This window comes from Aquarana catesbeiana, linkage group LG04, assembly GCF_042186555.1.
Source record: "Aquarana catesbeiana isolate 2022-GZ linkage group LG04, ASM4218655v1, whole genome shotgun sequence".
Lineage (NCBI taxonomy): Eukaryota > Metazoa > Chordata > Amphibia > Anura > Ranidae > Aquarana > Aquarana catesbeiana.
In genome coordinates, this window is record NC_133327.1 from 419,104,801 (window position 1) to 419,128,108 (window position 23,308).

A 23,308-nucleotide genomic window follows, 5' to 3' on the forward strand; every position below is an offset into this window, starting at 1 on the left:
GCTCCCTCACCTAGGGTCCTTAGAGACTCGAGACTATTCAGACAAATCACTAGACGATATGCGCTCTTTGACGCATGGAGGGCTCTCTGTCCAGGCGATCGCAGGTATACATTTTATTCGGCCCCCCAACGCAACGCAGCCACACACGCATTGACTACTTTTTTGTCAATAACTACACTCTCAAACTGACATGCAAGGCGCAAATACTCCCAATCTCATGGTCGGACCATGCCCCCATCCTACTCACATTGGCCTTAGGTACCCCTGTTCGTAGACCGTATAACTGGAGGATGAATACTTTCCTCCTCCAACACCAACCGACCCTAGCAGAATTAAATTCCACGCTTAAAAACTTTATTTTCTAGAGAACTCCAATCAGAAAGTCTCACTTCCCACACTCTGGGAGGCTCACAAGGCGGTTCTTCGGGGTAAATGTATAGCGCTCTCATCAGCGCTAAAAAAAAAAAAAATGCCACAGCTGCAAAATTAACTGCGGAATGAGAACTTAGAGCTCTTGAACACAAGTTTCAAATCAGTCCCACAATACCTATTCTAAGGAAAATAATTAACCTCCGCACAACCCTCTGTGCTCTAGCCCTAGGACAGGTAGAAAAGGCTTTAACAAGACTGAAACAAATGTTTTATGACAAGGGAAATAAAGCACATTCTCTTTTAGCCAACAAATTACGTGAACGTTCCCATATGATATCTCCGAATCAAAACAAAGGGGGACAGTTGCTATCCCACCCTGTAGACATAGCCCGTACATTCGCATACTTTTACAAAGAACTCTACAACAACCCTGACATACCCAACAATCCGCCCTCTCCAGACCTGACCCACAAGATGCAACAATACCTGGAACAAAGTGGAATCCCCCATCTCCAACCATCAGATCTGATGACACTTAACGCGCAGATTACTGATGAGGAAATAGAACTCACCATCAAATCCCTGCCATCCCACAAAGCCCCAGGTCCAGACGGTTTCCCATAGGAATACTATAAAACATTTCTCCCTCTTTTGCTCCCCCATCTCCTCAGATTGTTTACCGCTTTCCTTCAAGATACTCCCATTCCCCTGGAAATACAGAAATCCTTTATCACCTTGATCCCTAAACCGGATAAAGACCCCTCCCTTTGCGCGAATTACAGACCCATTGCATTACTAAATTCAGATTTAAAAATTTTTACTAAACTTCTATCCAATCGCCTGAACATGATTCTTCCATCACTGATCCACAAAGACCAGGTAGGGTTTGTCCCCTTGCGGCAAGCAAGTGACAATACTAGAAGGGTGGTTGATTTGGTGGAAGTGGCGAACAGGGAGGGCCCCCCCTCATTGCTACTTAGTTTAGACGCTGAGAAAGCTTTTGATCGCCTGGGGTGGCCGTTCCCGTTCGCCACATGGGCTTCCAGGGACCCTTTTTATGGGCAATCAAGCACCTCTACTCCAGTCCTTCGCAGGTCAGGACCCCCTTTGCACTCTCAACATCATTTACAGTATCGAACGGTACCAGACAGGGATGCCCGCTGTCACCCCTCTTATTCGCGATGTGTGGAACCTCTGGCGGCATCCATTAGGAATAACCTGGATATACGGGGGATTACGGTTAGAGACAGAGAATTTAAAATTTCCCTCTTTGCCGATGATATTATTCTCACCCTGACTCGACCCCATATTACCCTCCTGAACCTACATGCAGAATAAGACCGGTTCCGCGCCATCTCAGGATATAAAATCAATGCCTCCAAATCAGAAGCACTACCTATCAATATTCCTGAGGCTGAGATTACGCTTTTGAAGTCTAACTTTCATTACAACTGGAAAACTACTGCCTTGAAGTATCTGGGGACCCATATTACCCCAAAATTTAAACACATTATATCAAGAAAACTCCCCCCCCCCTTTTTGGCACAATTAGATCCCTACTACTTCAGTGGAAAAAACATCGTATCTCCCTTCTAGGACGAATTGCCTCTATTAAAATGACCATCCTCCCAAAGCTCCTGTATCTTTTTCAAACACTTCCCATACCCATACCACTCAAACACCTAAAAAACTGCAGTCGGATTTGCTCAACTTCATTTGGAATTACAAAAGGCACAGGATCCCGAGATCGGTGCTGATGGCGTCACGCAATGAGGGGGGCCTAGCTTTTCCGAATATCGTTAATTATCATCAAGCTGCACAACTAAGAGCTGTGGCTTCATGGTTCACTCAAAAGTCATACAATAAGTGGACAGAGATCGAAAAATGATGGCTAGCTCCAATACACCCGAATAATTTGTTATGGAATGCGGATGTGGCTCCCGACCGTCTGCTAGGCCCTATGTCCTTGCTACGGCGGACTTGGCGTCCGCTGGCTCAATTAAATAAATTGATCTCGGAAAGATCGACCTTAACCTCCTTTGTCTGTAACACTAAAGTGCCAGATAGCCTCACTCACCAGATGTCACACCCTTGGTCTTCTAAGAATTTATTTCACTTCGGGAGTATAGTAGATCCCAGAACCCGTAAATTACGGTCTTTCTCAGACCTACAGACCAAACACGATTTACCGAGACAAGCATTTTATGGGTACCTACAAATATGACATTATGCATTAACCATAGCCCCGAAATTGCAATTTTCACCTCCATCCTCATTTGAAACCATAATCTTAGCAGGTAACACACAGAAGGGACTCATATCAGGAATCTATAAGATTCTGAATGCCTTCCCCCTAGAGGAGCAAGGCAAACATCACTACATGCTCAAATGGGAGAAGATCCTTAATGAAGAACTCCCATTGGCGCAGTGGCAGGCAATATGGAACCAGACGGCAAAGAGTTCGATATGTACACTTTATAAAGAAAATTCATAAAAAATTCTTTGCTTTTGGTACCTGACCCCAGATGTGCTTCACACAATCTTCCCTACTAGCTCAGATAAATGCTGGCGATGCCAGGAAGCAAAAGGCACTTTTATACACATATATTGGACCTGCCCAATACTTACCCCGTACTGGGAAATGGTTCGGGACCTCCTTTCTCGCATTTTGGAAGTTGAGGATCAAGAGTCCCCAAAATTTTTCCTATTGGGCTTATCACCACTAAAACTTTGCGAACCGTAAAAGAAATTAGTAAGACATATACTCACTGCAGCACGCTGCCTAGTAGCCCTAAATTGGAAACGTCGCACTCCACCCTCTGCTGAAGATCTTTACTCTAGAATTAAAGATGTTGAACTGATGGAGAAAATGACGGCTAGAATACAGGACAGGCTGGAGGCTCACAACAGGGTCTGGGAGCTGTGGCACCTCCGGGAGGACCCACCATGACCAGGTAATAAACCTAATCAGATGGCTCACTTCCCTTCTCCTTCCCTCTCTCTTCCTTCCTCCTATCCCCTCCCAAACATATAATACTGCAGGTTCTTATGACTTTTTCTCTTTGTTTTTTTGTTTTTTTTCCCCTCTTCGTTATTAAGGGAAAATGTGATACATTTCAGTAACTGAAATAAGTTTCTATTTTCTTCTCTGTTTACCAAAGGAACTATTAGCAACTAAGCCATACTGAAGATAAGTTTAATACCACAAGTGGATATACTGGATATTGTTTGTGATTTTCTGTGTTCCTTTATCTTGTATTACCAATACATCTAATAAAAAAAAATGTTATTTGAAAAAAAAAAAAAAAAAAAATGTAAAGCAACAGTGTAAAATGGGAAAAAAATAAATGAATCATTTAAAAAAAAAAAAAAAATTTTAACTGAGATCTCCTGAGCTGGTTCGAAAGGCGCTTTCGTCAACGCCTCCAGAACCATTCTGTTCTGTATGGTAAAAGTGTAAAATCCCAAACAATCTTTAAAAAAACTAAATCCATAACTCCATGATAATCTACCTTCTCCTCTTTACGCCCATCTTCCAATACTTCATCTTCATCTTCTATAAGACCATCTCCTTGGTATTTGTCATGGGTCCATTTTGGACTGCTTCCAGACTTTTTGAAGGGAAATCGTCCCCTTCCACGTTGGAAGTTGCCACGACCCCTTGCTCTTCTTGCCCAGTAATCCACTCCATCATCTCTGTCATCATGCTAGATGAACAAGCCAAACCCAGATTAATTAGGCAGCCTACAACATACAGCCAAACCTTATGAAGCATACAGTCGTAGACAAAAAAGGATTTTTCTATATATTTTACACAATGGAAGCACTAATTAAAACTAATTGAACTAATAGAAAAAACCTAAACTACAAGTTTAAGCTATTATTTTAAAGCCCAGCTGATATTGCAGTTTATATCAGTATTAAATACCAGGAGCAGCAAAACAAAAGATGTTCAAAGTCTCAGTTTTTTATTCTATAGAAAGCAGCCACAGCCGAACAGAAAAGCTTTCTCCCTACCAGAATGGGGCAAAGAACATGCAGTAAGAGCTGTACTCTTAAGCCTCGTACACACGGTAATGATTGTTGGCAGGGGATTGTCTTAACAGACTGTCATCCTAAAATCTTACCGTTAGTACGCTCCTTTTGACAATTGTTGTCCAACTTTCGACCAACAAATGTTGGACAGGCTAGTAAATTTTCGGCAGACAATGGCTCGATTTTCTATATGGTCAGTAAACAAATCCGTCACACAAAATTTGAAAGTACAAACACGCATGCTCGGAATCAATGCTCAAACACAAAATTAGCAGAAGGGGCCCAAAGGGCGGCGCTCAAGAGCTGAAATTCCTCGCAGTACATCACTACGTTCGTGTACTGTTCGTATGCAAGACAAGATCCTGGCACACGCACTTTTGACAAAAATCAGACGCTCGGTTGGCCAACAATTGCACCGTGTGTACGAGGCTTTACTGCAGAGGCTTGACACACAGCCTGCTGAGTCAGAACAATAGCTCTGCAATGAGAAATGGCTCATGCTCCCTGCTGACTGGAGAGCTCTGGCAAGGAGAATGTCAGACCTCTGCAGAGAGACCACAGTTTCCACACAGACAGCAAAGGTCATTGTCTGCAGCATGCCGATAGGTGACAGGCTTTTCTACTTGGGCTGCTTTCTGAAGAAAACAAGCTAAGACTTAGAACACTTTTGATGCACCTGGAATGTATTTAGTGAATTTAAACTTAAATTTGGGCTTTCACATTAGGAGTGTTTATTTCTTGGCTGAAAGTCTTGCACTGCACACTGATGTGCTGCTCTGAGAACAGGATACCTACATGTTTGGTGTCAGCAATAAGAAAGCAAAACAATGCATTTTATATTACATTGTTACTAGTAACAAATGCTAAAGAAAAAAAAAGTTCTTTACACAGACTGCTTGACATGGACACCATTTGAGACCAAAGTTTTTCTCCCCCAAAATGTTTGATCATATCCTTTCAGTGATTATTAGCTTCAAGCTGGACAATCCAATAATTTTAATAAATACATATCAAAGTTACTGTCCTCTAGTTTTAATAAAGTTTGAGCTAAGACAGCTGCTCATCCAATATTAAAAACGCACTGCATTTTGGCTAGTTTGTTCATGCAAAGGTAAAGCCTCAAACACCCACCAGGAAGTATTTCTTGCTTTTAGGGGTATATTCTGGATCCCACTCCTCCTCTTTAGGACGCTTTTGGAAATTTGGCGCTGTATTCACAGGAGCAGAACTTGTCCCAGCAAACACCCCTCGTGCACGACCTCTGCCTCTAATTCGAAACTGCTAAACAATTGGTTTAATTGGCGGAGCGTTCAAAATGGGAATAGACAAGTTTGGTTGATTTTGTCAACAAACAATATATTGTGATGAGTAAAAGGACAAAGACAAAAAAAAAAATAAAATAAAAATATAACAAAATCGATGCACTAATAATTTGATTTAGAAATGGTATGTGTTTTTGCGCTTAGCGCACAAAGAATAATTTTTGGTGCACACATTTTATTCTAATACCACAATTTCCAAATAAAAAGCTTAGCAAGTTTTGTGTTTAGAAAACACAATTTTTATACCTGCATACCTCTCTACACACTGCAAGTAATGCTTCTTTTACATTAGTTTACTGTGTTTCTCCCGCTTAAGCTGGCCGCACAAGGTTAGAAAATAGTTTGAAAAAGCGTTCAATGCGCTTGAGCCTTCGACTTGCGAAATGTTAGTGGGCTCATTTTGATTCTCGAAATGCTAATTTTTATGCCAAAAAACCAACCAACATGTCGGATTTTTTGCAGCAGTGCAATCAATCAAAAACAGTTTGAAGAAATCTACAGCGCACATGCTGAAATGTAGCCCCCGGTCGAGTAATCGATCAAAAAAAAAAAAAAATTTACCGTCTATGTTGTTATCAACTGATATGTCGATAATTGGGCGACGACATCTATTGATACAATGATGGTGTTATCACATGCACAGTCGACAGATTTTTTTTTATTCCGACTGTTTTTGTAGAACGTTTTTCTAACTGTGTATGGCCAGCGTTAATCTGCTTTGAAACTTCCAAAACCACTTTGCACAATTTGACTCAATTGAAAAAGACAGCTTAACCACTAGAGTCCCAGATGTCCTTTTAAAACTGAACTGGAAAAATGGCTTTTTGCCCCAGTGGAGTTTAAAAAAAAAAAAAAAAAGTGGATAATCTCAGTGGCTACTGTGGGCCCCTACCGCCCTAGTGCTGGAACCTCCGGCTGTGACAGCCAAGGTTCATTGCCAAATCAAGGAGCTCCTGGACTTCTGATTCTTCATAGCAGTGCAGTATAGAAGCAAATGCAAACACTTCAGTGTGTGTAAATATATATTTTGAGTAATGTCACCTGTCAGTACAAAAGTTTGGGCAGAACGGTTAGGCCCCTTTCACACGGGGGGACCAATTGGGTCCCCGTCAGTTTTTCAGACTGACCCGATCGGACCTCCATTCTCCTCTATGGAGCTTCGGATGTAAACCGACACGTGTCAGTTTACACCTGTCAACATCCAATCCGATAAAAACAGATGGATGCAGACCCCTTTCCCCATCTATCTAGTGGATCGGATGGCAGTCGGGTGTAAAAGGTCAAGCAGTCCGTTTACATCCGACTACCCATAGAAAAGAGCGGCTGCGTCTGATGCATAAAAACGGACACAGACCAGTCATCCGCCTGCTCAGCGGGGGATCAGCGGACAGATTCCCCACTGAGCAGGCGGAGTCCGCCCCATGTGAAAGGGGCCTTACTATTCAATCCTGCTTCTAACTACAGCAGATATATCCCCAGGTTGAAACGATGTTGGATGATCTGGCGGACCTTTGCATTTACTGTGCAAGAATTAAATGCTCATGTAGGGTAATGCAATGTTAAAATTTTCAGCAAACAAAACTGGTAAAAATAGTTGCCGTTGTGCTATTGTGTGTCTCGTCAACAGCCTTGGGTCACTTGCACACAGGGCCATCCAGCTGCAGTGCCTCCTGGCATTTTAGCGCAGGTTTAGGACAGGTTGCAGCATCCAGTCCCAGGTTGGGGCTTAACACTGTACAAGTGGTACTGGCATTTAGGCTCCGTTCAGCCACTTAGAGAGAAGGAAGCCCCGTTTAACAATTTGACCTCCTCTAACTTTTCACACCGTATGGATCAAGCAATTTTTATAATTTGCACTATGGGCCCTTTTGATGATTTTTTTCCATTACCTAAAGCTGAACCATGACAAACAGAGGCCTTCCTTGCAGTGGGGCTGCCCCCGTACTGCAAAAGTTAACTGCATGTTAAGTTTGAGGAACAGTAACAGTATTTTTACTTATTCATTTTTTTCTCTCCCTCAACAGACAGCGGCCCTCTGCGTCCTCGTATCCAATGCAGGCTCGTGTCCCTGAATTGGTCTTGTAGTCAAAAGGGCCTAAGAATGCTGGAGTGCAGGGTAAAAGAGGCTGCAGGGACTGGTCAAGCAGCACAGTAGAGGCTGTGGCGGATCGGGCAAATAAAAAACTGCTTTACCCCATTTGCCCTAGACATACAGGTGCATCTCAAAAAATTTGATCATCAAAAAGTTATTTTAGTAATTCAAAAACAAACTTATTTTATATAGATTTATTACACAGAGTGATATATTTCAAGCATTTTTCTTTTAATTTTGATGATTATAGCTTACAACTAGTGAAAACCCAAGATTCAGTATCTCAGAAAATTGGATTACTACACAAGACCAATAAAGGATTTTTAATACAGACATGTTGGCTTACTAAAAAATATGTCCCTGTACAGTATATAGTATGCACTCAATACTCGGTTGGGGCTCCTTTTACATGAATTACTGCATCAATGCGGCGATCTGTCTGTGGCACTGCTGAGGTGTTGTGGAAGCCCAGGTTGCTCTGATGGCAACATTCAGGTTGTCTGCATTGTTGGGTCTGGTGTCTCATCTTTCCCTTGACAATACCCCACAGATTCTCTATGGGGTTTAGGTCAGGTGAGTTTACTGGCCAATCAAGCACAGTGATACCATGATCATAAAACCAGGTATTGGTACTTTTGACAGTGTGGGCAGGTGCCAAGTCCTGCTGGAAAATGAAATCAGCATCTCCATAAAGCTGGTCAGCAGACGAAAGCATGATGTGCTCTAGACTTTCCTGGTAGAGAGCTGTGCTTACTTTGGACTTGGTAAAACATAGTGGATCAGCAGATGACATGGCTCCCCAAATCACAGACTCTGAAAACTTCATACTGGACCTCATGCAACTTGGATTCTGTGCCTCTTCACTCTTCCTCCAGACTTTGGGACCTCAATTTCCAAATATAATGCAAAATTTACTTTCATCCACAGAGGACTTTGGACCACTGAGCAACAGTCCAGTCTTTTTTCTCCTTAGCCCAGATAAGATGCTTCCGACATAATCTATGGTTCAGGAGTGGCTTGACACAAAGAATGTGACAGTTGTAGCCCATGTCCTGGATAGATCTGTGTGTAGTGGCTCTTGAAGCACTGACACCAGCTGTAGTTCACTCCTTGTGAATCTCCCCTAAATTCTTGAATAGCCTTTGCTTCACAATCCTCTCAAGGGTGCGGTTATCCCTGTTGCTTGTACACCTATTAATTTGCTTGGATACAGCACTCTGAACAGCCAGTTTTTTTAGCAATGACCTTTTGAGACTTGCCCTACTTGTGGAGGGTGTCAATGACTGTCTTCTGGACAATTGTCAAGTCAGCAGTCTTCCCCATGATTGTGTAACCTACTGAACCAGACAGACCATTTAAACTAAGGCTCGGGAAACCTTTACAGGTGTTTTGAGTGAATTAGCTGATTAGAGTGCGACACCATGAGTCTACAATATTGAACTATTTCACAATATTCACATTTTCTGGGATACAGAATTTGGGGTTTTCACTAGCTGTAAGCCATAATCAACAAAATTAAAAGAAAGAAATACTTGAATTATATCACTAACAAATCTATACACCAATTTCACTTTTTGAATTGAATTACTAAAGCTCCATACACACGATCAAATTTTCTGCTGATTTTTGTCTTCAGATTTACCAAAACCATGTAGTGCAAGGGCCTGCCTGATTACATACAAATTGAAACTCCTGAGGTTTGACCTCAAATTTTATGATTTTGGTAAATCTAAAGGAAAAAAAAAAAATCAGCAGAAAATCTGATAGTGTGTATGGGGCTTAAAATAAAATTAACTTTTTGAGGAGCATCTAATTTTTTGAGATGCATCTGTAACTAGTTAACCCTTATCCAGTGTCCATGTGTATTCAAATCTTGTTCCAACAAAATAGTATACTGTGCACCGCTCCCAGTGACAAAGTAACGACCAATCCATGCTCCAGATAAAAAGATGAAATGTGCCTCTTACCAGATCCCCGTGATCTCTATAATATAGGAGATCATGACACGCATGGAGGTGAACAGATGTATAAACTCATCCAGTATATATTCTGACCTCCGCGATGGATGGATAAAAACAGGCTGTTGATCAGCGTCTTAGCCCAGCATGCTTCGATCCAGACTCACTCTGCACTTTCCACTCGATATATGTATAGAACTAATGGCGCGTACACACGGTCGGACTTTTCGGCTACAAAAGTCCAACAGCCCGTCCGACAGACTTTCGGCGGACTTTCTAACGAACGGACTTGCCTACATACGATCACACAAAAGTCCGATGGATTCGTACGTGATGACGTACACCGGACTAAAATAAGGAAGTTAATAGCCAGTAGCCAATAGCTGCCCTAGCGTGGGTTTTTGTCCGTCTAACTAGCATACAGACGAGCGGATTTCTGGGTCCGGCGTAGTTACGACGTAAAGATTTGAAGCATGTTTCAAATCTAAAGTCCATCAGATTTGCGGCTGGAAAAGTCAGCTGAAAGTCCGGGGAAACCCACACACGATCGGATTGTCAGCCGGCTTTAGTCCGTCGGACTTTTGTAGACGAAAAGTCCGACCGTGTGTATGCGGCATAAGAACAGAGGGAAGGCTCATTGTGTAATGTGTAAAACATAAGGGGTTTATTGGGCTAAAATATGCACTAACAGTAGTGTAGAATAAAACAAGCAGTAGAGAGGATAATCCAACCTAGGGATCACCAACAGGCCTGGATCATAATCACATTACAACTCCCTCCCGTCTCCTTCCAACGAGTTTACCCATAACAGGTTATATCTGGGAATGGAAAAGCATTGGAAGAAGGGAGTTGTGACGTAATTATGATCCAGACCTGTTGGTGATCCCTAGGTTGCATTATCCTCTCTCTACTGCTTGTTTTATTCTACATTACTGTAAGTGCATATTTTAGCCCAATAAACCCCTTATGTTTTACACATTACATGATGAGCCTTCCCTCTGTTCTTAATCCTATACATATATTGAGTGGAAAGTGCAGAGTGCGTCTGGATCGGAGTGGGCTGGGCTGAGGCGCTGATCAGCAGCAGGATTTATCCATCCATCGCGGAGGTCAGAATACACACTGGATGAGTCTAAACATCTGTTCACCTCATGCAGATCATGATCTCCTAATATGGAGATCATGGGGATCTGGTAAGAGAAGAGGCATAATTCATCTTTTTATCTGGAACATGGACTGATCGGTACTTTGTCACTGGGAGCGGTGCACAGTATAATATTTTGTTGGAACAAGATTTGAATGCACATCTTGAATGAATACACATGAACACTTGATTTGTGGAACTTGCCTTTTATTGTTTTGATGTTATAATCACATGTTGAAATATTCAGTGTTGGGTCACAGTATATTTTGTTATATATTATATACGAGACAGCGCAAATTTTATATTTTAGCACCATTTTCATCATTTCCTCGTATTCAAGGAGTATTAAAAGTGCAGCAGTCTTTGTTTAGCGCAAGATTTTTCTTTAGATTTAGTTAACCCTTGCAGCATGGGCTTTTTTTTTTAATGGAGCTTGCCTTTATACTTTTTCTTTTTAATTTCTTTTTTTAATGCATCTATAAAGAAATAACACCTTTGATTTACATATAACACTTGCAAACTATTTAGAAGGGTAATTTTACACAGAACATTTTAACAGACTCTCCTACTGTGTAATACATAGCAATTCTCATCTGAGGGAGAGGAGCAGGCTGTAGGAGATATGTCCTAGAAACTGTTGACTTTTTTTTTAGGACTCTGAGATTTAGTGTCCCAGAGTAAAAGTGGTGGTAACCCTAAAAAATGCTCCTGTTCCTTTAAAACATTTCCCTCAGATGAAACGGCTGTGGTAATTACTAAGGCGGGGAAACTGATCAAATCACCTGTGCAAAATAATGAAAAGTCTGAAAACATGACCTGTTGGGGGGTACTTGAGGACTGGAGTTGAGAAACATTGATCTATAGCATAGTGCTTGTGCAGTGTAATTTGTCCCATTCTATGTTGTAAAATACCTGGTTGATCCCGCCTGTTCCTGTGTCCCCATGTGTGCTAACAATGCTAATCATGAATTCCGTGATCAGTTTACGTCCCTCCGTCATCCTGCTGTGTGGTTAGCCTCTCCCTCTGTCAGCTCAGTAGTCTGTGTAGTGTGAGCCAATCTCCACCCCACCCCTCCCCTCCTGCTGCTATTCCTCCGTGGCTGTAAAGTAATGTTTTTAAATCGCTTGCATTGCCTCTGTTTATGAACATATAAAAGCACAGTATGTCAGTTTTCTTTTTTTTTATTATAATCCTAAATACCTGCTCGCACAGCGCTGCTGTGCGGTCACATGACCTCCCTCAGCTGGCTGGCATACATCAGGTGGGAATCTCAGCCCCTCCTGCTGCTTTTCCTTAGATCAGGGAAGGAAAGTGGACGGAGGTCATGTGACCGCATAGAGCAAAAAGGTATTTAGGATGATTATCATTTTTTTTAAAGTGACATACTGTGCTTTACATCTTTCTAAAGCAGAGGGGAGGCAAGTGATTTACATATGTGACTTGACAACCACTTTAAGCTCCAAATCACTATAATGCTGAGTTTTCACAGGCAGAGGACTCACTCGCTATCCCCATAAGACAGCTCAAGGCCATCGTTTTAATCATAGATGGTTATGTTTACCTAGGAAGTCACTTGTGTCTAACTCAGGTTTGAAACATCTCGCCATCTAGGTTTTAAGATATGAAATGTCAGAGTACTAGCACAATTAATCGTCAAGAATCGTTATCGCGATCTTGACTAAAGTGTTTCAGAAGTCTTTCTATGCAAAGAATTCTATCTGCTCTTCTTATGCCACAGCATTTAAATGAAAGGAAGAGAAAAACTGGACAGTCTGCCAAGAACCAAAACACATTCTTTATCAGTTGAACTTAAGTATAAACATTGTAACAATCTATCAATGGAATAGACTTTGTGTAAGTGAAAAACGTTTAACCACTTAAACCTTTTTCTGAAATTTGTTGGTTTCAAGTTAAAATCTTTTTTTTGCTAGAAAATTACTTAGAACCCCCAAACATTTACCCATGAGAGTAAAATAGTGGTTGTTGCAATATTTTATGTCACACTTTAGCGGTCTTTCAAATTCAAATTTTTTTTGGAAAAAACGACTTTAATGAATTTGATTTTACGTTGCGAGAATCGTGATCTTTTTATTCTAAGCAAAAAAATTGTTATTCTCACTTTGGCCAGAATCGTGCAGCTCTACAGAGTACATAGGAACAATTGCAGATGCATGTGTAAATGATGGAATTAAACTCCTGCCAGCTGGTTTAAATTAAGCTCAGGCACTGGGAAAACCAGAGAATATGCATACAAAACAATTTTAAAATATCTGCACCAGATGTATGAGGGCTTATTTATATTGCCTACACACTAAATGCTCCATTTTAGTGTGCAGGCAGCTGTCAGTTTTTTTTTTTTTTTGCTGCATTGAACTGTGGTGAGGGTGCAGTAGAATTTGTGTTTTAGCAAATCATACAATTTACTTTTATCTTTAACTTTATGTAAAGTGTACAAAATAAATTCATCCATGTCTCCATACAGCAGTCCTTTGCCTTCCTGCACGCTGCAGCAGAAGACTGCTTTTTGGCTGTGTTGCAATGCAAACAGGGCACATAGAAAACAATTGTTTTCCCATGTGCCCTGTAAGTGGCGTTTATCCAGTACTGAAAAACACCAGTCGCAACACTGTGTGAATGAGCCCTTATTCCTGACTTTTTACTGAAAACAAACATGTAGGAAATGGTCAGGTGTGTGTTTGTGCCACACTACCTCAGGCCAGCAGATGTGGCAACCTATGAATTAAACCATTAATAAGTTGGTCTTAAAGGATAACCAAGCCCGAAAACAAACAATGTATATATTGCAGCTTATCAGACCTTAGCCATGGTGGCTGCATTAGTTTTTTTTTTTTTTTTTTTTTTTTTCAGGCTAAGAACATTTTTTGCAAAAAGATTTCCTATTAATATTCCTATTCCCACTTTGGATGGTTTATTTCCAAAGAACAAAAAAACAGCTCTTATATGACAGACACTGCCTGTGTCATTTGTGACGTGAACACATACACATTTTAGGGGTTTGTAGATAACAGGAAACAGTTTTTATCTATAACTAGAGGGTACTGCTGCTACAAAGCATACAGGTTGTGTATTGGAATGCATGAACAGTCTGTCTTTCCAAGCAAGGTCAGAAGTAGCTTTCTCTGCATGACAGAAAGCCAACCAAGGAGGGTGTAGCTGCAGGGTCTCAAACACGTTGGTCCCTGTTAGAAGTTTTGCGTTTTGCTTTTATAAACCTTGCAGCAACAAGGTCTTCGATAAGTAAATCACCTGCACTACTAATGCAGTTAAATGTATAACTTGACCGATACTGGTGCTCTATCCCCTCACCACAAAAAACTGATGCATGTGTAGATAATCATCTAAAATAGCCACATCTAACTTATCGTAGCTATCTGTCAACCTCTGACTTCACAGACCACAAAATATTCATGAATCCACAATACTCTATTAATTTGTATATTAAAGCCTTTATAGCAGTATTACAGGTTCTTTGTCAACTTACAAAAGTTCCTCTGGGCCTGCTGATTCCTTGAAAACCTGCATATTCTTTGGGCTCCAAGGGACCTTTGAACTCTTCATCCCTGCTTTCCTTCTTACTGTCCTTCTCATCATCTGATAGAGAAAGAGAGGGCTCATTCTCTTTTCTTTTTTTGCTGCAATAGAAAAGGAAATGCACATACAAAAGCAAATCTTAAAAGTGAAAAAAAACATACCTATAACTACATAAAACACAAAACAGGCAGATATATACAATTATTCACTTTACCATTAACTGAGCTCCAGTAACTACTAGACTGAGTCAATCCAAATAGTTTGCATAAATACAAGAATAAAAGAACAAGTTCAGTAACAGGCTAGGGCACAGCTTCCATTTTTCCCCAGTAATTTTTACCTGTATATTTACTAATTGTGATTACTGATATCCTTCAAGTCACATGTTTTGATATACAAATTGAATAGACTGTTTTTCAAGTGATTTACAGTAACAAGGCCTGTAGAAAGTTACTTCTGAACTGTACTACATGTAAATTCAAGGCTGCACACACAAAGCTCTGCCTTTTAGTAAGTTACAAAAGTATTATCACCATTCAATACCAAAACTTGAGATGTCACACAAAGTAAACTTGTTAAAACAGTTTTTTTGATACAATATTAAAATTGGATTTGGGGTGGTGGGATGTGGTGTCATTATGAAGCATTGATGAATGTACCAAAAATGACAAAACTGCAAATCAGCTACACAAGACTAAAATGTTTCCCAATATGTTGTGCTTAGAGGCGAATTGTGATGGATTTTCAGAGTGCTTATGTAGTTTTATATACAATAAAATAATTACTTTTTAAATGAAGCTAGAATAAGTTCCTGAACTTTTAACTGCTTGGGAGGGGCTAAGGCTGTTAACATTTGTGCAATGCAGTGACTTAGCCTCGGTTCACACTGGGACGACTTGTCAGGCGACCTAGGTCGCCTGACAAGTAGCATCCCGTTCAGTACAATGGAACCGTTCTAATCGGAGCGACGCAAGTCGCTCCGACTTAGAAAAAGGTTCCTGTACGACTTTGGGGGCGACTTGGGGCGACTTGCATAGACTTCTATACAGAAGTCGTTTTGCAAGTCGCCCCGGCAGTCGTGTGCAGGTCGCCTCGGTGAGGCGACCTGCAAGTCGTGCCGCCTCTGGTGTGAACCGAGGCTTAGTGTGCTGCTCCTTTATTGTTCAATTAGCAGAATGAAGGCCAGGAGGCGACCAAGCTGTATTACTTCATTGTAGCAGAGAAAAGTCAGTCACTAATCTGAAAAGAAGTTCTGCTCTATTTAGCAATTTGAAAGCAGCTCCAGAAACTGCTACATTGTTGGTGAAAACTTTAAAAGTATAACTAAAAGGCAAAACTTTTTTAGTTTTTGACAGAGCGGAGAGGGGTCAGAAACAGTCTGTCAGGACTAACTGCTGTCGGTGAGAGGGTCTTCATTTGTCCTGTTTACCATTATGATTGAGAGTAAAAGAAAATCCCAAATTTTGGTTTGTCCCCAGAAAAGTAATAAAAGGGGAAATCTTCCAATGGGGGCACTAGTTCTGGTGACCTGGGGGTCTCCAAGGGATTCCCTTAATTTGCAGAGATTTCCTCTAACTTCCTGTTTGGCTATGGAACCGAAAGTGAAGGTAAATCTCTGTAATTGGACACAGATGGCATTAGAAAAAACCAACATGGGTTATAACCTGCTCTTACTCTATTCATAATGAAAAAAAGTTTTGCCTATAGTTCTACTTCAAAGTGTGCATCGATGTTATGCAGTTTATCCTGCATTCTCTATCAAGTATGGCAGGCTGACTGCAATGTTGTATAGAAGGGCTATAGAATGTTGTATAGAAGGGCTAAACAGTGCCTCCGATTCCATTCTAAACTTTGCACTTTTCCTAATGATGCCATTATCTGACCTTTACAGCAGCCAATTTAGCAGGATCTTGAAATACTTTGAAGAGGAGAGTGTTTTCCTTGTGGCTGACATTTTAAAATTTACTTCTGCTAAACTTGTTGGGCTAGACCAGACATTCCCAACCAGGGCTCCTCCGACAATTTTCTAACGGTTCCTCAAGCACTTAAAGGGGTTGTAAACCCTCGTGTTTTTTCACCTTAATGCATCCTATGCATTAAGGTGAAAAAACACCTGGCAGTGACCGGCCCCCCAGCACCCCCGTTTTACTTACCTGAGCCCTGGAACTTCATCCAGCGGGGACGCGCTCCCTCTCTGCCCAGGGTTCTCGGCTCTTGATTGGATGGATAGATAGCAGCGCAGCCACTGGCTCCCGCTGCTGTCAATCAAATCCAATGATGTGAGCGCCAGGGTCAAGTCATACATTTGGCGGCTATGGATGCCGAATGATGGACTCGGGAGTGCGCTCACAAGGTAACCTCCTGGGAGAGCGCTTTTCATAGGGGGTTATCTGATGTGGGGAGGAGCCGCGAGAGCCACTGAGGGACCCCAGAAGACGAGGTTCGGGGCCACTCTATGCAAAACAAGCTGCACAGTGGAAGTATGACATGTTTGTTATTTTATTTTTTTAAATAAACAAAGCTTTACAATCACTTTCATTTCTGCCTCTCAGATAAGTAGTCACTGACACAAGTGATCCTTTTAGCTATCTGTAAGGGAAGATTCTTCCCAATGACCCCAAATGTAAAAAGTATTTCCCCAATGACAATCACACTAATGTACCAAGAGCTATAGATAGCAATTATTAGATGGGGTTTCTGGAGCCCAAAAAGTTATTTCAATGGTTCCTGCATTATAAAAAAAAAGACTGGAAAAGCTGGGTTTGAGTCTCCATTTTGTTAACATTGTTTGGTTATACTTGTGCTTCCAATTAGCCCTGATGGAAGTGAGGGGCAGGAAGGATTGGCCATCATGTGACCACTGTTTGTGATCACACGATTGGAAGCTGCTGGGCCCGGCTTCTGATTTTTATTCTGGACTGAATGCACTGTAAGAGCATTACAAGTGCATGTAAATGCACATGCAGAACTGCACACTGAATGCAGGGATTGCATACCTTCCAACTTTGTACTAAAAAAGGAGTTCCTCTTTCTCATCTCAAAGTATGCAAGAGGAAGGAGGAAGGAGGATCATTTAAAGGATGGATTACAAATTTAGTGTAGTACAGGGTTTCTCAAACAAGGGTTCCATGTAACCCTAGGGTTCCTCCAGAGATTGCTAGGTGTTCTTTGAGCATAAGCGATATCTGCCTCTCAGATAAGCAACCACTGATACCAATGACATTTTAGCCAGCTGTAGCTGGTGAACTCTTCCCAATGACCACAAAAATAAGGAACATTCTTCACACTGACCATCACACTTAAGTATTGTCAGCTGTAAATATAATTATTAGGGGTTCCCTGAAGCCAAAAAAGGTTTTTCAAGGGTTCTTCCATGTTAAAAAGGTTAAGAAAGGCTGGTTAAGTATAATATCTTTAGTACAGTAAATATTTAGAGAGGTCTTTATATCAGACCAAAATGAGATTCGACTGGAGGAGGAAAGTAGGACAGAGGGATTTGATTCCAAAATAGTGACCGTTCTGAGCCATGATGTAATCAGTTGCCTATAAGGGTACACTCAATGGACTGGATAAGTGCAGTCTGTAGGGTTAGACAAACACTGAGGCAGGTAACCGATGCCCACTTCGTAACAACCACTGGCACCAACACTGAATTTTACAATAATTTGTGGAACCCAACCTAAAATACAATTTGACTGTTAGCTTATTACTACCTACTGCAAGAAATGCTCTTAGCTTAGAGCTGTGTAATTTAAAAGTGATCCTGTCAGGAATCAAATACTGAAGTTGTAAATGCAGGCATGCCTTTAAAAAAGGTACAGGTCCTAGGGATGACAACCTAATCCTTCCTTTACTACTCTGTAAAATGCATATAAATGATCCCAACACTGATATACTCAAGCTTGTTTCATATCTGTGAGTCACCAAGTAGTTATGTTAATGGATAAAGAATGGAAGTCCCAATGCTTGTACTTTTAAAAATAAGTCAGCTCCTATATTAACTGTTCCCTTTCAGCTCTTGATTTTCTGTATACACAGTACATCCCAGCATCTATGGATCCTGAAGTCTATCATACTAACAGTACACAGTATAAACTGATGTCTACAGCTTAGGATTGCCCCATATTCTGTATATTTATGAAAGCATGGTTTCTATTCAAATATATCTTTAAATGCAAATCACAAAAAAAGGGAATACCACAAAAATAAATATGAACTTGCTGTTTATGGTCTTTTAAAATCCATAGTTTAAAACCATCGTTGACCTTGGTCCAATTCACACAGCACTTGGTCCCATTCAAATCTGTGCAGTGGTTGCTGAGTAGCATGGTCAGAAAGCTCTAGGTTTCAGCCTGGAGTGGAGCTACAGCCAACACAGACAGAAATAAAAATGTAATTTTATTTCAAATCCACTGCACAGGTTCAAACAGGACCAAGGGCCATGTGCACTGGGTCTACCGGGAGATTCAACAAGAGTTTTAAAATGTCTGCAGATACTTCTTTAAATAAAGTCGCAGAATACAAGGCACTCATCACCAATACTTATTTCTTCTTTGAAATATGTTGCGTTTATAAACATCAGCAATTGGTTATTCGCACTGTGGTGTCATGAGTGGAAAAAGTGCGGAATCAAGCATAACGAACCAGAGTTCTTACATAAACGAGTTCTAGAAATGTACAGCATTGAAGTCCAACTTCCTGATGTAGCCTGGACAATAGGACACAATAATTTGTCATTTTTTTTCAGTTAGCTTGCTATTCCAAAGTTTTTGTCCTCATCCACCATTAGTCGTGTAAAAGACAAATACAATTTTGCTGTAAAACAAACAATTGTGGTTGTTGGCGTTAAAAATCTTTTCGAATAAGAAAGTAAAGTATTTACAGTTTTAGGTATGAAAGACAGTCAGCCTACCTCTCTTCCTTGAAGATCTTAGATTCTTTTAGGTCTTTCTGTGCCTTTTCTCGCTTGCGAGAATCACTCGATTCCCGGGAGCATTTTGATTCCCCTCGTTCTTTACTGCGCTCCTTCTTGCGATCACTCCTTACATCAGTTGAGTTCTCATGTCGCTTTAGCTTTTTTTCTACCTGTAAATATGGTTAGGATTTATGTGATCTGGTACCCAACATATTCTGTACTTTTGGTTTGATTATTTAAAATAGAGAAGTAATCCAGCAAGTTACATGAACTGTACATAGGGGAGGTGGGTAGAGCTATGGCATTGCTCATGGTTAATAAAAATCAATATATGGTGTCGCGCTCTAGTGAAAAAATTTGTACCATAAAGTGCTAAATTAGTTAAAGTGCTATATAAAAGTGACATCGCATGTGCAAAATTGCATATATAGTGAAAACGTATGTGCACGTTTGCATGAAAACTCATCTCTTCAGAGAAGCCCATCTGACCCCCACCTAACTGTACATTTTCTCCATCAGCACATCCCCCAGTTATTACCTCTTGTATCTCTTGACCCTCCCTCTTAGATTGTAAGCTCTAATGAGCAGGGATCTCTGATTCCTACTGTATTAAAATGTATTGTATTTGTACTGTCTACCCTCAAGTTGTAAAGTGCTGCTTAAACTGTCGGCGCTATATAAATCCTATATAATAATATTTAGGTATGAACAGACTTATTAAATTTAGAATTTTACCCATTGGCACGTAATTTTTTTTTCTAATGGACACGTCTGGTGTACACATAGTATAATAAATTATAGTACCTACAGACCCAAATATTTCCCCCCTCTCTAAATTAACCATGAACTACTCATGTAAGATTGCCAGAAGCCGCACAAATATACCTTAGGCTTAGAGGTCATCTGCTTTCCAGTAGATTGCTACCTTGAGGTCATAGAAGCAGCTAGCATCAAGAAAAGAGCAAAGTTCTACCTCACAAAGATAACAAAGACCTAGAAGCAACAATCTGCAGGAAAGCAAAAGAGCCTCCTGGCTACTGTAAGGCTTGTCTAGCATTTGAGTAAGTAAGCTGTAGTCCTTGAAAAAGGACAGCATTGTCCGAAATGTGGTTTTTATGTGGCAAGTTTTAATAAACTGAAATATATGTGATCAAGATCCTGAAGTTCTAAGCAATACGCTTAATATATGAGAGAAATTGGCTTTTAGGCCTCTTTTATACAAAAGAAAGTTAAAATATATCTCTATCTATAATTTTGTTTTCTCACACCGATAGTCTGACTATAGTTTTTGTCCCTCTAGCACAATCTTCAGTATAGGACTATACAAAGCTATTTCTCTTTCAAATTAACAGTCTCATGGTTAACAAAAATGCACAAATGTATACCTTTACATGCTCTTCCTTTACAACCAAGGTCTGTTCTTCATTCTGAACACATGTCTGTCTTCTCTGGACCTTAGGAGACAAATCTATCTTCCTGCAGCAACAAACAGATAAATAAAAAAAGGAAATTCACATAAATAACTTTTAATCATAACATACCCAGCCTCTATCAGCCTGGCATTCAAGAGAATATTTTTATGTTTTGGACTGAGTGAGGTAGGATTTGCTTCCCTGTCAAGTCCTTACATCTGTCCATGGTCCAACCAGGGAAATGTACATTCACCCCTTCACGCACTGTAAAAAAAGTTTTCCCACTGAACATAGAATAAAAATGCTAAGCAATGTAAATAGAATGTCTTCAATTAACATTTTCTTATTACCATTTAAACTATTTTGGGGAGACACTGAAGGGTTAAATTATATATTTCTCTTGGAGACTTCAGTGGTAAGACTATGCTCAAGTTCCCAAGGCTGTACAGTTACTGGATGCATCTTTCATCTTGATAGGCAGAATGCAACAGTGGTGTGGAAACAACTCAGCTGTAGTTATCATATCCCAGGACAGCAACTAGGTCAAAGAGATGGGGACCCCAAGAGAGATATCAGCAGTCAGATGACTCAGTCCACCGGACCGCAACAAAAATCACTCTTTGTGGACTGATCTTTTTAACAAGCATTTTTTACAAAAAAAAGGGGTGTATTTGTGAAAACATATTTCAATGTTAAAGCGGAGTTGCACCCAGAAACGGAACTTCCGCGGATCGGATTCCTCTACCCCTCCAGTGCCACATTTGGCAGCTTTCAGGGGGGAGCGGATACCTGTCAAATCCAGGTATTTGCTCCCACTTAAAAAGGGAAAGATCGTTGCACTTTGTGCGGCGAAATACCCAATGTCCACTCCCCCCCCGCTGCCTACTGGGAGACACACAGGTCCCAGAAGACAGCAGGGACCATTCAGAATGCGCAGCGTGACTCGCGCATGTGCTTAGTAAGGATGCCGGAACCTGCACCCGGAGCAGAGGGACGGTCGGCTCGGCTTTGGGTGCCGACATCGTGGGCTCCCTGGACAGGTAAGTGTCCTTATATTAAAAGTCAGCTCCCAGTAATTGTAGTGGGCGACTTCATTTTAAATTTTTTTTCCCCCAGGCAGAACTCCACTTTAAGGCCAACAAACATGCAAAGTTTCACAAAGCTTCACACAGTGCTATGTGACTAGTAAAGATGAGCTCAGGCGTGTTCACAGCTCTACGTGCCCGCACCCACCAGGAAGCTGACACTCCGCAGAGCTAATCACAGGCAGTGAGACATTTCCTGATCCGCGGCTGCACAGATCGGGAAATGTCTCACTGACTGTGATTAGCGCTATAGTGTCAGCTTCCTGGCAGGCTTAGGCACATGGAGCTGCGAACATGCCTGAGCTCATCCTTAGTGACTAGGGCTCCTGACTTACAGCACTGTGATTCTGGGCACTGTATGGAGTTTGTTTGTTCTCCCTGCATATGTGTGGGCTTTATCCACCTGCTTTTCAGTAGGTGCCAATGATTAACTGTTCAGTCCAAGCCTCCCTATTATGTGCGTATGACACTGATAAGGACACTGGGTTGTAAGCTGCCTTAGTGTAGGGACTAATGTGAATTGTTTTGAAAGTGTAATAAAACAACCAAGAACTAAAAGCGGACAAATCAAACTGTAGTTGGGGTTCAATGAAAACATGCTGCCTGTATAACTGCCCAACACACATAAAATAGGCTGATTATCCAAACAAAAATACCATTATGTGCTAAACCGTGTCTTTTAACAGACTAGCTACCCTTTAGCTTCTGTAGCAGCTCTAGTCAGGTGACCACTTTTCATATGGATTTTTCCTGCACAGTTAAAGTCCAATTGTCTACACACCTCCTGAAAGAGAAACACTCCCTGTCCCCAACTGTATGCATATGAACCATATGCTGGTAGGTGGTAATCAAGTTGACATTTATGCACTCCTCCCATTGCAACATTAAAAGCAGATGATTCGCAAAGGAATCATGGGAGTTGCATTGCGTTAAGACAGCCCATTAATTTTAAATGGGCTTGCAGCGCAGCTTAACGTGGTTTTAAACCCTCTCATATACCCAGTTAAGTAAATAGCCTCAGATGATACATAGATATGAAACAAATCCTCCTACATAAGTTTCAGCCTGGTTTCACACATGTGCGGTGCGAATTGAAGCTCAGGTTTCACTGGGGAGATAACAATCTCCTGTTCAACGGATTCATTGCGTTTTTGCTCAGGATTAGAGAGCAGGGAGAGGGGGAGGGAGGGGGGGGGAGAGGGGGAGGGAGGGGGGGGAGGTGTAGTGAGGAGAAAGAGAAAATCCTTGTTCAGAACGCAATGCATCTGCGAATCAGATGCGTTCCCATAGGAGATAATAGGCTTGTAGTTCGCACCGCAATGCCCAAAAAACGCACACGTTTTTTGTGCAATGCGCAGTGCGAATGCAACGCACGTATGTGAACCAGATACATTCATATGAATGTATTTTAAAATGTCCT

General features: G+C 41.1%; 1 protein-coding gene across 6 annotated transcripts in view; it reads right to left on the bottom strand.

The window, feature by feature from the left end:
• Positions 1-23,308, bottom strand: part of BCLAF1 (BCL2 associated transcription factor 1) — a 64,436-nt gene that overhangs the window by 9,508 nt on the left and 31,620 nt on the right. For 2 of the 6 annotated variants that reach the window (XM_073627332.1, XM_073627333.1), the window contains 5 exons: positions 20,777-20,867; positions 19,389-19,561; positions 14,427-14,577; positions 5,539-5,688; positions 3,885-4,079 (listed from right to left, as the gene is read on the bottom strand). In XM_073627332.1, the coding sequence (XP_073483433.1) occupies positions 3,885-4,079; positions 5,539-5,688; positions 14,427-14,577; positions 19,389-19,561; positions 20,777-20,867 (760 nt within the window). Of the gene's footprint in view, positions 1-3,884; positions 4,080-5,538; positions 5,689-14,426; positions 14,578-19,132; positions 19,292-19,388; positions 19,562-20,776; positions 20,868-23,308 lie in introns of those variants that run through there. The other 4 variants (XM_073627334.1, XM_073627335.1, XR_012243921.1 and 1 more) reach the window with 4 other exon arrangements.